The 16,186-nt window shown below is 35.3% G+C and overlaps 1 protein-coding gene across 1 annotated transcript; it reads left to right on the plus strand.

The window, feature by feature from the left end:
- Positions 1-8,968: 8,968 nt before the first annotated feature.
- LOC101113787 (olfactory receptor 4C16-like) lies at positions 8,969-9,901 on the plus strand. The gene has a single exon (XM_004015954.2). It carries the CDS (start codon positions 8,969-8,971, stop codon positions 9,899-9,901), a length of 933 nt encoding a protein of 310 aa, XP_004016003.2.
- The last annotated feature ends 6,285 nt before the right edge of the window (positions 9,902-16,186 follow it).

Raw genomic sequence — 16,186 nt, forward strand, 5'->3', positions numbered from 1 at the left:
TGTGAAAAGAGACAAAGAAGGCCACTACATAATGAACAAAGGATCAATCCAAGAAAAAGATGTAACAATTATAAATATATATGCACCCAACATAGGAGCACTGCAATATGTAAGAAAAATGCTAAGAAGTATGAAAGGGGAAATTAACAATAACACAGTAATAGTGGGAGACTTCAATACCCCACTCACACCTATGGACAGATCAACTAAACAGAAAATTAACAAAGAAACACAAACTTTAAAGGATGCAATAGACCTGTTAGACCTAATTGATATCTATAGGACATTTCACCCCAAAACAATGAATTTCACCTTTTTCTCAAGTGCGCATGGAACCTATGCCGGGATAGATCACATCCTGGGCCATAAATCTAGCCTTGATAAATTCAGAAAAAAATCAAAATCATTCCAAGCATCTTTTCTGACCATAATGCATTAAGATTAGATCTCAATTACAGGAGAAAAACTATTAACAATTCCAACATATGGAGGCTGAACAATATGCTTCTGAATAACCAACAAATCACAAAAGAAATCAAAAAAGAAATCAAAATATGCATAGAAACAAATGAAAACACAGCAACCCAAAGCCTGTGGGACAATATAAAGGCAGTGCTAAGAGGAAAGTTCATAGTAATACAGGTATACCTCAGGAAACAAGAAAAAAGTCAAATAAATAACCTAACTCTACACCTAAAGCAACTAGAAAAGGAAGAAATGGAGATCTCCAGAGTTAGTAGAAGGAAAGAAATCTTAAAAATTAGGGCAGAAATAAATGCAAAAGAAACAAAAGAGACCATAGCAAAAATCAACAAAGTCAAAAGTTGTTTCTTTGAAAGGATAAATAAAATTGACAAACCATTAGCCACACTCATCAAGAAACAGAGAGAAAAATCAAATCAATACAATTAGAAATGAAAATGGAGAGATCACAACAAACAACACAGAAATAAAAAGGATCATAAGAGACTACGACCAGCAATTATATGCCAGTGAAATGGACAACTTGGAAGAAATGGACAAAGTCTTAGAAAAGTACAACTTTCCAAAACTGAGCCAGGAAGAAAAAGAAAATCTTAACAGACCCATCACAAGCATGGAAATTGAAACTGTAAGCAGAAGTTTTCCAGCAAATGAAAGCCCAGGTCCAGACGGCTTCACAGCTGAATTCTACCAAAAATTTTGAGAAGAGCTAACATCTATCTTACTCAGTCTCTTCCAGAAAATTGCAGAGGAAGGCAAACTTCCAAACTCATTCTATGAGGCCACCATCACCCTAATACCAAAACCTGACAAAGATGTCACAAGGAAACAAAACTACACAGATAAACATAGATGCAAAAATCCTTAACAAAATTCTAGCAATCAGAATCCAACAACACATTAAAAAGATCATACACCATCACCAAGTGCGCTTTATCCCATGGATGCAAGGATTCTTCAAAATCCACAAGCCAATCAATGTAATTCACCACATTAACAACTTGAAAAATAAAAGCCATATGATTATCTCAATAGATGCAGAGAAAGCCTTTGACAAAATTCAACATTCATTTATGATAAAAACTCTCCAGAAAGCAGGAATAGAAGGAACATACCTCAACATAATAAAAGCTATATGTGACAAACCTACAGAATACATTATCCTCAATGGTGAAAAATTGAAAGCATTTCCCCTAAAGTCAGGAACATGACAAGGATGCCCACTTTCACTGCTACTGTTCAACATAGTTCTGGAAGTTTTGGCCACAGTAATCAGAGCAAAAAAAGAAATAAAAGGAATCCAAATTGGAAAAGAAGAAGTAAAACACTCACTGTTTGCAGATGACATGATCCTCTACAAAGAAAACCCTAAAGATTCCACCAGAAAATTACTAGAACTAATCAATGAATATAGTAAAGTTGCAGGACATAAAATCAACACACAGAAATCCCTTGCATTCTTATACACTAATAATGAGAAAGCAGAAAAAGATATTAAGGAAACAATTCCATTCACCATTGCAATGAAAAGAATAAAATACTTGGGAATATATCTACCTAAAGAAACTAAAGACCTATATATAGAAAACAATAAAACACTGGTGAAAGAAATCAAAGAGGACACTAATAGATGGAGAAATATACCATGTTCATGGATCAGAAGAATCAATATAGTGAAAATGACTGTATGCCCCCAAACCAATCTACAGATTCAATGCAATCCCTATCAAGTAACCAGCGGTATTTTTCACAGAGCTAGAACAAATAATTTCACAATTTGTATGGAAATGAAAAAAAAAAAAAAAACCTTAAATAGCCAAAGCAATCTTGAGAAAGAAGAGTAGACTGGAGGAATCAACCTGCCTGGCTTCAGGCTCTACTACAAAGCCACAGTCATCAAGACAGTATGGTACTAGCACAAAGACAGAAATACAGATCAATGGAACAAAATAGAAAGCCCAGAGATAAATCCACACACCTATGGACACCTTATCTTTGAAAATGGAGACAATAATATACAATGGATTAAAGACAATCTCTTTAACAAGTGGTGCTGGGAAAACTGGTCAACCACTTGTAAAAGAATGAAACTAAAACACTTTCTAAAACCATTCACAAAAATAAACTCAAAATGCATTAAAGATCTAAACGTAAGACCAGAAACTCTAAAACTCCTAGAGGAGAACATAGGCAAAATACTCCCTGGCATAAATCACAGCAGGATCCTCTATGATCCACCTTCCAGAATACTGGAAATAAAAGCAAAAATAAACAAATGGGATCTAATTAAAAGCTTCAGCACAACAAAGGAAACTATAAGCAAGGTGAAAAGCCTGCCTTCTGAATGGGAGAAAATAATAGCAAATGAAGCAACTGACAAACAACTAATCTCAAAAATATACAAGCCACTTATGCAGCTCAAGTCCAGAAAAATAAAGGACCCAATCAAAAAATGGGTCAAAGAACTAAATAGACATTTCTCCAAAGAAGACATACGGATGGCTAACAAACACATGAAAAGATGCTCAATATCACTCATTATCAGAGAAATGCAAATCAAGACCACGATGAGGTACCATTTCACATCAGTCAGAATGGCTGCGATCCAAAAATCCATCAGCAATAAATGCTGGAGAGGGTGTGGAGAAAAGGGAACTCTCTTACACTGTTGGTTGGAATACAAACTAGTACAGCCACTATGGAGAACTGTGGGGAGATTCCTTAAAAAACTACAAATAAACTGCCATATGACCCAGCAATCCCACTGCTGGGCATACACACTGAGGAAACCAGAATTAAAAGAGACACGTGTACCCCAATGTTCATTGCAGCACTGTTTATAATTGCCAGGACATGGAAGCAACCTAGATGTCCATCAGCAGATGAATGGATAAGAAAGCTGTGGGACATATACACAGTGGAGTATTACTCAGCCATTAAAAAGAATACATCTGAATCAGTTCTAATGAAGTGCATAAAACTGGAGCCTATTATACAGAGTGAAATAAGCCAGAAAGAAAAACGCCAATATAGTATACTAACACATATATATGGAATTTAGAAAGATGGTAATGATAACCCTATCTGTGAGACAGCAAAAGAGACACAGATGTATAGAACAGACTTTTGGACTCTGAGGGAGAGGGGGAGGGTGGGATGATTTGGGAGAATGGCATTGAAACATGTATACTATCATGTAAGAAACGAATCGCTAGTCTAGGTTTGATACAGGATACAGGATGCTTGGGGCTGGTGCACTGGGATGACCCAGAGAGATGATATGGGGAGTGTGGTGGGAGCGGTGTTCAGGGTTGGGAACTCATGTACACCTGTGGTAGATTCATGTCAATGTATGGCAAGACCAATACAGTATTGTAAAGTAAAAAAATAAAATTTAAATTAAAAAAAAAGCAAAAAACATAAAATAAAAAGGGCTTCTTCTATTGGTTGGTTTTGCTTCCTTTCTGTTGACTTTATTTTTAATCAGACTGTCTCCATTATGGTAAAATTATGCGGGAGTTCCCAGTCTACATATTTGGCAATTCTATTAGGAAAAAAAGATACTGACTTTTCTCAATAGTGATAAAAATTATTTTAATAAGATATTTTCCTTAATATGTGTCTCTATTAGTTAGCAAAACAAATGGAAATGAATTAGAAAAGAGAGAGAGAGAGAGAGAGAGAGAGAGAGAGAGAGAGAGAGAGAGAGAGAGAGAGCGGTTCCTACTCAATTCTCACGTACATTTCCATCTTGAGACCACTTGCTACAAACCTGTGTTTTCCAGGTGAAGGAAGGCTCTAGGCACAAAATGCAACCTACATTGTATTTAAACATAGTTTACAAGAGATAGAGAATAAGAGCAAAGGGGCACCCTAGAGCACTGGGTGGAGCAGAGTAGCTTCTTGGTGATCCACGTTTTTGTTTTTTTTTTTTTTTTCCTTTTTTTTTCTTTTTTTTTTTAACCAAATCATTGTGTTTTTTCTTCTTCTTTTTCTTCTTCTTCCTCCTCCTCCTCTCCTCTGTCAACCTCTCTGCCATCCGTTTGAATTTTCCTCTTTTTCCCTGGTATCTTGGTCAGCCTGAGGCACCTAATGCCTTCAAACTCTTTTCCATACTTGGTTTATGACTACAAGGAGGGGCACTTTACTCTTCTACTGGCTAAGAGGACAAACCAAAACTTAAACTTATTACAACATTGGGGATGTTTCTGATGAGCAAAGAAAGGGAAACATTAGGGAATACTACTCTCTGTGACGCTAATATCTAACATCATTATGTCTTAATATATTCCCTTTAGAAGGTACTGTTTTTTTCAGCATTCCGTGAGAAGGCTGTTTTCAGAAAGTGATGGAAAGCCTTGATGCTAATTTAGAGGGTTCTAACAGGTAAGTGACAGACTACTCACATGATTGTAATGATAGAAGCATCATGCAGAATAATTTAGCAAATTTAAAAATATATTTCCACATGTCTTTTTCCCCTTAAGAAGGAAGTAGAAACTAATACAGATAGTGACTGTGGCATAAGCTTCTTGGAAAATGCCAACTTCTCCACATCCAAGAGACAGCTTTAAATAGAAAGATGTATATCACAGATGAAATGTATTACTCTTTGCATGTTTCTAAAATGATATTTTAAGAATATAACTTGCAGTTGACATGCATCTGGAATTTATTTTGATACAGTGGATAACTACACCTAACGGAAGGTTCAGAGGAAACATAACAAAGTGGAGATTAAGAACTGCATAATGAAGGTGAAGGGTAATATACCATATATGTGGGAGGGGAATTTCCATCTTTCTCTGTTTTAGGCTTTTGAGGGATAAAGAACCTTGGGTAGATCTGTTCACCTTCCCACAAGAAAAGTACTTTTCATAGAAATTAAATAAATGTGGAGATTTTCCTAAAGATAAAAGTGAAACATAAACATATCAGGGAGGATGGTATAGTTTAAGAGAGTCCTTAAGGAAGCCAAAGTTTTCACTGTGGCTTCCATCATAAAACATATTTGTCAAGTAGAAGGGCTTCCCTGGTGGCTCAGACCGTAAAGAATTTGCTTGCAATGTGGGAGACCTGGGTTCAATCCCTGGTTTGAGAAGATCCCCTGGAGGAGGGCATAGAAACTTATTCCAATATTCTTGTCTGGAGAATCATTGTGGATAAAGCAGGCTGACAGGCTACAGTCCATGGGGACACAAAGAGTCAGACATGACTGAACGATTAAGCACACACACAGAACCCTGTCAGGTAGAAGGATCAACATGACACCTTGTGTTTCACTCTCTTTTTTCATCACCTTTTCTGTGTGATTTTCTTTCAACTCATCTGTTTTAGCTCCCAGATCAACATGCTCTCTATTACCGTTTTGAGAAATTTAACCATTCTATAATTGGCTAAACTTGTTTGAAAATTTAAAGTAAGTGCAATAGTTCGTAGAAGGTAATGCTCTTTTATCAGAGCAGTTTTGTCAATAGATTATTACAACTCATTTTTGTGTCAGATACCTTTGAGAATCCAACTTCTGGGAAAAGTCAACATATGGTCATACAGAGAGACATATAAAAAAATACCCATCTATGTTAGAAGGATGGGAAGAATATCAAGGCTGCCCTTGTATTCTTGAAGGGCCAAGGATTCATGTTTAAAAGTGTAGAAAAATCACAATGATCATCTTAGGCATGCCAAAGTCCTAAAACCTTACATGGCCAAGTGGTGCTGTTCTGAGTACAACATGTTCTACTCCAGGTTGTGGGCTGATTAAATTATTTAAAATTTATCTCATTTTGGTTTTTTTTTTTTTCAAACATATAAATTGGGAGCACATTTACCTGTTCACCACACCATACATACTATACAGATGGCTACAGTAAATTGATAATGTGAATGTCTCTTTAATCAGAATAGTACTAAAACAATCAGATGATTATTCCAAGAAGTAACTAAGAAGATTCAGCTTAAAAATACTTATTAAGCATGTATATTGTACAAGGCATTGGGCTTGAATCTGGGGAGAACAAAATCCTGAAGACTTCAAAAATTATCCTTCTATGAAAGAAGTTAAAGGAAGCTCAGACAGTTTTGATTTTAAGCATAGTATATGATAGCATAAGAAAAGCTGTAAAAGAAGCTTTAAAGAACTGGAGAATTTCCTTCAAAGCAATCGCTGATGGCTTTTATAAGAGATTACTTTTTTAACTAGGTTTTTTTTTTTTAATTTAAAGATGATTATTTTACAGAATTCAGTGTTTTATGTCAAACCTCAGCCTAGATCAGCCATAGGTACTCTTAGCAGTGGGGTCCTGAGTTTCAAGGCAGAGTAACTAGAAATAAAATTACAAGTAAGAAAGAAAGGAGATTACTGAATATACTGTTGATTGAATATTTGACAAAAATTCACAATTATTTTCAAGTTAATAATTAATCATGTGTATTTATGGGCTTCCCTGGTGGCCCAGATGGTAAATAATCTCCCTGAAAGGCAGGGGACCTGGGTTTGATCATTAGGTTGGAAAGATCCTCCAGAGAAGGGTATGGCAACTCACTCCAGTATTCTTGACTGGAAAATTCCATGGACAGAGGCATCAGTCCGTGGACTTGCAAAGAGTCAGACATGACTGAATGACTAACACACACACATGTACTTATAATGTTAAAAAGCACATGTATTTAGGGTTCTTAATTTATCTTACAAGTGTATATCCTAATGTATAAATAAGGTTATTGTAGAAATGGGCAATTTAAAGAGATTGATAACAAAACAAAAGACATATATTCAAAAGAGTGGCCACAATCACAGACAATATTTTTAAGTTACTTCATAATTGATCACTCACTCAAACGCATATGGAAAGGATGTGTTTATTGCACTGACTAAAATACCAAGACTTAGTTCCCTGACCATTTAAGATCTTTACCAACAATTACATGGTCTAAAGAGATTATTTTCTAAAAATAAGAAATATTAAATAACTTTGACACTTTCCCAGCAGGAGTTTTTGATTTGCAGGAAGATAATACATCATTCAACTACTTTGAGGGGAAGAAAATTTATTGAGGGGGAGAAAAATAACAAATAAGGATCATGACCTATTTGGTTTATCAGTTTGTGCTTTGGTGGCTCACAGATTTCAAGATGACGCACTGAAGATATAGGTGGGACTGAGGATGGATACAGTGGGGTAAGTTTTCCAAATTATACTTAAATTTGTCACATTCAGTTTATATTTTTACTTGCAAATGGTGTTCTTTTCAACATCATATTGACAATAAAAACCTAGAGGAAATATTTTGTTCTAAAAATACTAACTCTTCATTGAAGGAAATGACGTTTCAAAGTTGAATAATGATTGATTTTGCAAAGACAGAAAACAATTTGAATATAGGCATTTACTGACTATCCACTGTTCCTCTTGACTAAAATTATATGTTCCCCTCTCTTCTGAATAATTTTTCTATTAGTGATGTGGAGATTCCAGGTGCCCAGATAAAACAAATCCTACTGGGGTCACAACCATGGTTAGGCCCGAAAAGAGCTATCTGCTGACACCTCTTTAAAGGCCTCAGTTCTAAAATGCTTAAGCAAAGTATCTGAAGTTTAAACATATAAACTATTGAGTGAATACCCCTAATAATTTAGATGTAAACTCTGGAACTTTGCATTTTTTGAAGGGTGTTTTTAGAAATGGGAAAAAAAGAAAACTGGAAATGGAAATATTTGTGATATTATCAACCACTGAAGAATGTTTACTTCTATCCATTGAAGTTCACTTCTCTCCATTAGTGTATGTCAAGTAGTAAATATCATAAAGTTGATTCAAAGTAAGAACATTATATTTAAAGATTATAAGTGCTTTATCTTCCTCTTTTTAAGCCGTCATATATGGAATGGAATGCACAATGGAGTGGATCATATTATAGACTAATAAAAATAAACATTTATATAAGCAAATATAACAAACAGTGATATATATATACACATATATATATGTAATTGTATATGGAGATATTTTTAGGGGATGAGACTGGGCTGCTATTTTTACATTTATATTATGAACTTCCAAAGGCAGTAATATATATCCAAAATGCCAACTGATGCACTGCCCAAACATGCTCCCTCCCCCCTGATTATATGAACATGAAAAGTAATTAAGTTAATATAATGGAGCTGTATTTCTTAATATTTATTAGGCAAAATTAATGAGAATCATGTAAAATACACAAATGGTTATATTTGAAGAGTGCTATAATAAAGTTTACTTTTCACAGTCTTACAAGGGACTCATAATGACCCTATGAAGTTTTCATTACAAATTAAGTGTTGAGGTGCCTTGTTAAGAAGCCACAACTAGAATGTCCATGATGAAGGATATTTATCTCACTTAAAATATTCCAAAAGATCACACATCACACCATGAATTAATTCTTTTCTATATTTTGCAGATAAAGCATTTAACACTCACCCCTTCTCTGCATTGATAAGATCATGCAGCTGAATAATAATGTGACTGAGTTTATTCTGCTTGGATTGACACAAGATCCTGTTAGGAAGAAAATAGTGTTTACCACTTTCTTGATTTTCTATTTGGGGACCTTGTTGGGGAACTTTCTGATTATTACCACGATCAAGACCAGCAAGGCACTTGGGAGTCCAATGTATTTCTTCCTTTTCCATTTATCTTTGTCTGATACCTGCTTCTCTACATGCATAGCCCCTAGGATGATTGCAGATTCCCTTTTGAAGAATGCCACTATCTCTTTCAGTGAGTGCATAGTCCAAGTTTTTTCCTTCCATTTCTTTGGCTGCCTGGAGATCTTCATCCTTGTCCTCATGGCTGTTGACCGCTATGTGGCCATCTGTAAGCCCCTGCACTACACGACCATCATGAGTTATCAAGTCTGTGGTGTGTTGGTGGCTGTGGCCTGGGTGGGATCTTGTGTGCATTCTTCAGCTCAGATTTTTCTTGCCCTGAGTTTACCTTTCTGTGGTCCCAATGTGATTGATCATTATCTATGTGACTTGCAGCCTTTGTTACAACTTGCCTGTACAGACACCTATGTGACCAACCTACTCTTGGTGTCCAACAGCGGGGCCATCTGTACAGTGAGTTTTGTTATGCTGATGTTCTCCTATGCTATCATCTTGCATTCTCTGAGAAACCACAGTGCTGAGGGGAGGAAAAAAGCCCTCTCCACCTGTATCTCCCACATCACTGTGGTCATCTTGTTCTTTGGTCCTTGCATATTTATATACACTCGCCCTGCAACCACCTTTTCCATGGATAAGATGATAGCTCTGTTTTACACACTTGGAACACCTTTGATCAACCCTCTGATTTATACACTGAGGAATGCAGAAGTGAAAAATGCCATGAGGATGTTATGGAGCAAGAAGTTGGTCTCAGATGGCAAAAGATGAATGGAAGTTTCAAAGTTTTCTTCATATTTTGGATTGATCTAAAAAAAGCTCATAGACAATAATATCCTCTTATTGTGGAGTTAATATAATCCTAACTCAGAGCGTGAAGATTACTTCCTTTAGTAAAATGGGCAAAGTGCCCACACAGGCTAATTAGTATTGAGTCAAATATTTGTAGAACCAACAGCATCAGGTACACACAGTCATGTAAGATCATGGTCTTAGTTATTCACTGCTGTCTCTGCCTCTCTTATCTATATAATAACGCTGTGGTTTTGATCTACTGTTTTCCTCCCTTGCATTGACTTCTGAATTTCTCTGTTTAACATTACACTATATGCTTTTATCTACAGCCTGATATATTTTTACCTCAAAGAGTTTATTTCTTAGATACTGTGATCAAATGTCTGATCATGGACCTTCAACTTGGTTGTTCTTACTGACTTCAGCATAAATCACCAGGTTCAAATAATAATAGCATACACATATTATAAAGACAAAATCTTTAATCTAGGAAACCTCTCTTCTTTTTCTTGGGTTATAGTTCAATTTTTTTTTTTTGGTATATTTGCCTAATTATTCTAGAAAAGTGACAGAACATTATGAGAAAATTCACCCTTTTGTAGTATTTTTCCTTTAGGTAGGTTCTGACTGTCAGGGCTGACCTCATAATATCCTCTTTCTATTAAAAAAATTGCTATTAAAATTATTTCTTCCATTTTGAGGGATCTATTAAGTTTTCTCTTGAATCATACCAATTATAATAGTATGTTTAAATATTACTTTATTATGACTATAGCATAGAAGCTGTAAACTAAGGAAGATGTGTTTAAGTGAGCTTTAAAGAAATGTGTACATGTAGTCAATGGTAGGGAATTCATAAATAAGAGTTAATTGACTAAAAACATTATAACCCAGAGGAGGGTATTTAGGCTTTGAAACAGTTATACCACATATATGAATTATTTTAGTGAGTTTTAAGACAAATAGAAAGTAGGGCAGGATACAGGATGCTTGGGGCTGGTGCACTGGGATGACCCAGAGGGATGGTATTGGGAGGGAGGTGGGAGGGCGGTTCAGGATGGGGAACACGTGTACACTCATGGCGGATTCATTTAGATGTATGGCAAAACCAATACAATACTGTAAAGTAAAAAATAAAATAAAGAAAGACTGAGATATTTGGATGAAAATCAAATGTATCCAGTGGAGATGGATACCATCTTTCACCATTCATTATCACTGAAGTCTCTAATTACATAGTCATTAAGAAATTTTCTGATTCGTCTGATTTCTTATTTGTATTTTTATCCATATAGAAAATTCAATAAGAGTATTTTTGTTTATTTGGAACTTCTATTTCTATTATAAGTTAATAATTTTATTACAAGTACTAAATTTGTCTTACTTTCATTGTACCCAGAAGTTTATATTATTTATCTTGAGAAAAAGATCAGTGTGGAAATGGAAACTTGTGAATTCTGCAATGAACTCTAGCATCTTTCTATATACATCATTTTTTTTTAGATTCTGAGAATTTCAAGGCTAATCCTTCACAGTTTTTATTAATCACATCTGCTACAGTAAATAAGTCATCTGTGTTATGACATTCTATTCCCTTTGGATTTCTTGATATGTCATTATATGAAACAAAACTAATAAACATATATTTAAAAAATAGAAATTTCTGTTAAACGTGCTGAGCTACCCTTAAAAATATATTCCCTTTCCTTATAAATTCCCATTAAAATAAGAACAAAAATCATAAAATTATGTGTCAAAGCACATGGCAGAAAGAACCAGACAGGAAATACCAGTTGGTAAAATATTTTCACGTGTTGTTTGAAACATAGATTTAAGTGGTAGGTAACTAAGTAACTTAGCAGAGTAGAAGTTACAACCATCTGAGAAAAGAGATTAGTAAGACCATCAGGTTCCACAAAAAGTAGGCATGAAACATACATTGAATTACATAAAGATTACTTCCCCAGGTTCCTTTCTGCTAGTCAGATGACACTTCGTCTATTCCATCCCACCAAAAATGGGAGGTTTATTATTTTTTAAAAAATGAAAAAAAGTGTTCCTGATATCACTGTGGAGGGCAGTGTTAAAATGCACAACAGAATGTACAAAGAGATTAAGTGAAAATCTACATAGGGAAATTTGAAACCCTTTCTTCTCAGAGCTCCCAGGATGTCAACAGTCAGTATACATCAAGAGCTCACCATTTCCAGGACTAGGCACAAAGCCCAAATAAAAGAATGGAACTGTTTGTTTTGTTTAGTTTTTTGGTGAGGGAAGAAAATATAAGATCTGTATTATATACTCTAATTACCTTAAAGTATTTATACCTCCAAATATGTACTCATTATCTATAACATGTGTATATTCCAAATGATTTGTTGTTGTTGTTAACTTCCTCTGCCTTAAACATAAATAGTTTCTGTTTCAGGTAAGATGGCAAGACTGATGAATGGGAAGATAGAGTGATAGAGACCTGTGTTAAGATGAAAGGAAGAGGGGGTGTTCACACATTGGGCCTAGCAACATCTCTATTTTCCTCAATAATTTAGCTCTGATCCTACATCTATAACACTCATGCTCTGTAGCTGACTAGACCATTTTCTTACAACTTTCTAAGGTTAGTGGTCATCTAATAATATCTAATTATTGACCTAAAACTATATAAAGGTCCTCATCTTATTTTTCCTGCCAAGGAAACAAACATAGTATTTTTGCCTATCATTTCTGCTATTCAAAACAGATTTTCCAGTGAATGTTCATTTCCCACGTGCTGTTTAACGCAAAAGAATGCTAAGCAGAGTTTAGTTGTTTTATATATTGCATATTAAAATTGCATTTGTCACTTTAGAGAAAATGAATCAGGCACTGGGGTTCAATCAGGCTCACTTATTTATAGAAAATAAAGAATGTATCTTGTGTTGTTTTTATAAAATCAAGTTAATAATAAAGATCCTTGTGCCTTAGGATAAACTAGAAAATTATTAACAGTTCAGGGTTCTCTGAGTCCAGACTCCTGCTATAACTGCCATTCTCTTGTCTGTGATTCTTTTTTTTTAATCTATTAATTTACATTTTTAAAAAATCATCTATTGCCTTCATGTTGTCTGTTCACTCAAAATGTCACATCAAGTGAGCTTCTCTATCCCATTGTTCCAATCATGTTCCTTATTCCTCTTCCATAATGCTCTCTGTCTCCCTTTCCTGTAGATTCAGTCTCATTTAGTCTGGAGGAAGGGAAATATGGCATCCAGCAATCACCAGTGTCAGGGAATCAGGGAATCATACTCTGGTGTGTAGGTTAGTTTCTTTATTCATTTATTATTTTGCATGAGCTGGAAGAATGTACAAAAGCATTCAAGTCAACAGTGATAAAAAAGAGAGGAAAGGAAATACATTTTTTTTAAATTGTTATGTAACCTTCCTACCTCAGTTTATAAACAGAAACATTCTGGCATTCAAGAGTTCTAGTAGTCTCTGATTCACTCTTTCTATTCCATCAAATCTATCATTAATTTGCCATTCTGACAATGTCTTATTAAATAATGTTTTAACTTATTGACAAATATGACTGATTTTCTCATATTGTTAAATCATTAACTCACAGTTTTGTATTTATATTTTATTACCATCTAACTATGTCTTTTACAAATATATGTTGCTTATTTAATGTCCATGCTGACCTTATCGTATTTTTGTTGTTGTTCAGTCACTAAGTTGTGTGCAACTCTTTGTGACCCCATGGACTGCAGCACACCTGGCTTCCCTGCCTTTCACTATCTCCCCGACTTTGCTCATACTCATGTTCAGTGAGTCAATGATGCCATCCAACCATCTCATCTGCTGTCATCCCCTTTCTGTCCTGCCCTCAATCTTTCCCAGCATCAGGGTATTTTCCAATGAGTTGGCTTTTTGCATTAGTTGGCCAAAGTATTTAAGCTGCAGCATCAGTCCTTCCAATGAATATTCAGGGTTGATTTCCTTTATGATGGACTGTTTTGATCTCCTTGCAGTCCAATCAGCACATCACATTAATACAATTGGATTATGTGTGTGTGTGTGTGTTTGTGTGTATAGATTATATAGGAATTTATTTTAATTTTTTTTCTAAAAGACTTCAACTGTTTTAAAGAGAACTGCAATGAGAATCCTAACACCTTTAACTTAGTATTCTTTGCTACAGTTCAATTATATTGATAACAAATCTAGATGCTAAATTTAATCTAAATTTAGCTAATAAATGAAACTCAACTTTTAGATAATGAATCTAGCAACAGAGTATTTATTTTGATTATTTTATGTGTCTATTACTGTGTAACAGATTACCACGAAGTAATATCCTAAAATAGCACCCATTTACTATCTCACAGTGTTTCTTGTCAGGAGTTTGAGTAAGTTTCTGCCAACAGTTCAGTTCAGTCGCTCAGTCGTGTTCAACCCTTTGTGACCCCATGAATTGCAGCATGCCAGGCCTCCCTGTCTATCACCAACTCCCTGAGTTCACCCAAACTCATGTCCATCAAGTCAGCGATGCCATCTCATCCTCTGGCATCCCCTTCTCCTCCTGCCCCCAATCCCTCCCAGCATCAGAGTCTGTTCCAAAGAGTCAACTCTTTGCACTGGTTGGCCAAAGTTTCTGTCATCAGTGAGGTCAAAATCCAAGATATATTGAGCTGGGCTTTAATCTGCAGGTTCTAGGGAAGAATTGCTTTCTGGTTCATTCAGATTATTGTCAAAATTCAGTTCCTGTAATTCTAGGACTGAGGCCCTGATTTCCTCGCTCGCTTTCAGCTAGGGGTCATTCTCAGCAGGTTGAAGTCCCTGAATTTAACCCTCCGTCTTCAAACACACCAATCGTGCATGTAATTTTTCCTGACTGCACTCTGAATTTCTATAATCCCTCTTCTCTTATCAGCCAGGGAAAATTATCTGTTTTTAAAGAACTTATGGGATTAAATTAGACTTCAAATATGGCTCAAAGTTAACTGATTAATAACCATAATTAAATTTTTGAAATCCCTTATAACATGTAATTTAACCTAGATGTGATATATTACCATACCCAAGGGTTCAGGCAGGAAATCTTGAAGGTCATTCTGGCATTATGCTTACTGCAGAGATAAAGGAGTCTTTTTAAAAATGATAGTTTTAGCAAAAGAATCAGAAAATGTAGCATTCCATATTTTTAAAAGATAGCTCTATTATTTCTATTAAGTATGTCATCTTTCTATTCTCTATCAAAATTTTATCCATGAGAAAAGATTCCTTTCGACATGGGAAAGAGCCTTGGAAGATATACGTGGCATTTTAATATCAATTTAAATGAACATTTAGGTGGTGCTTCCCTTGATGGCTTAGATGGTAAAGAATTTGCCTTCAATGAAGGGGACCTGGGTTCAATCCCTGGGTCAGGAAGATCCCATGGAAAAGGTAATGGTTACCCACTCTAGGATTCTTGCCTGGAGAATTCTGTGAACAGAGGAACCTTGTGGGCTACAGCCCATGAGGTTGCAAAGAGTTGGACATGACTGAGCAACTGACACTTTCACTTCACTTTCACTGTTACATTTCACTGGTAAAGAACTTGTGTGCCAATTCAGGAGACTTAAAAGATGCAGGTTCGATTCCTGGATTGGGAGCATCCCTTCGGGGAGAACATGGCAACCCACCCCAGTATTCTTGCCTGGAGAATCCCATGCACAGAGGAGCCTGGCAAGCTACAGTCTGTAGTATCGCAAAGAGTCAGACACAATAGTAATAATACTATCATTAATAATAGAGAATACATATTAATTATGTATATTGAAATATATATTCTCACTGTGTTTTTAATAAATAATCTGAATCCAAATTAATTTAAAATCTTTCTCAAAGTCACATATCTGTTTAAAAGTACATTTGGTAGTTATACAGACTTTCTAGCTTTAGCATCTTAGGTGGTATACACCTAAGATAAGTTATCCTGGACATTTGGTCTCTTACACAAAATTGCTATTTCTTCTCTTGAGTACTTAGATGTATATCTAATTAGTTTGACACTGTTGCTCTGTCCCCTCATTTGGCCATCTTCCTGTTATTATCATATTCACACACACCATGCACATACACACGTGAAAATAATCATTCTTCCTTGCCATGTTTTTGACATCAAAAGCACAAAAATTAAATTGCTTAGGCAGTGGAACACAATTATAAGTTTAGTTCAAGTAAAATGCAAAAGTAAATTACTTGAATTGTATGTTACTTTGATATTATTAAATAATC

This window comes from Ovis aries, chromosome 15 (genome assembly GCF_016772045.2).
Source record: "Ovis aries strain OAR_USU_Benz2616 breed Rambouillet chromosome 15, ARS-UI_Ramb_v3.0, whole genome shotgun sequence".
Lineage (NCBI taxonomy): Eukaryota > Metazoa > Chordata > Mammalia > Artiodactyla > Bovidae > Ovis > Ovis aries.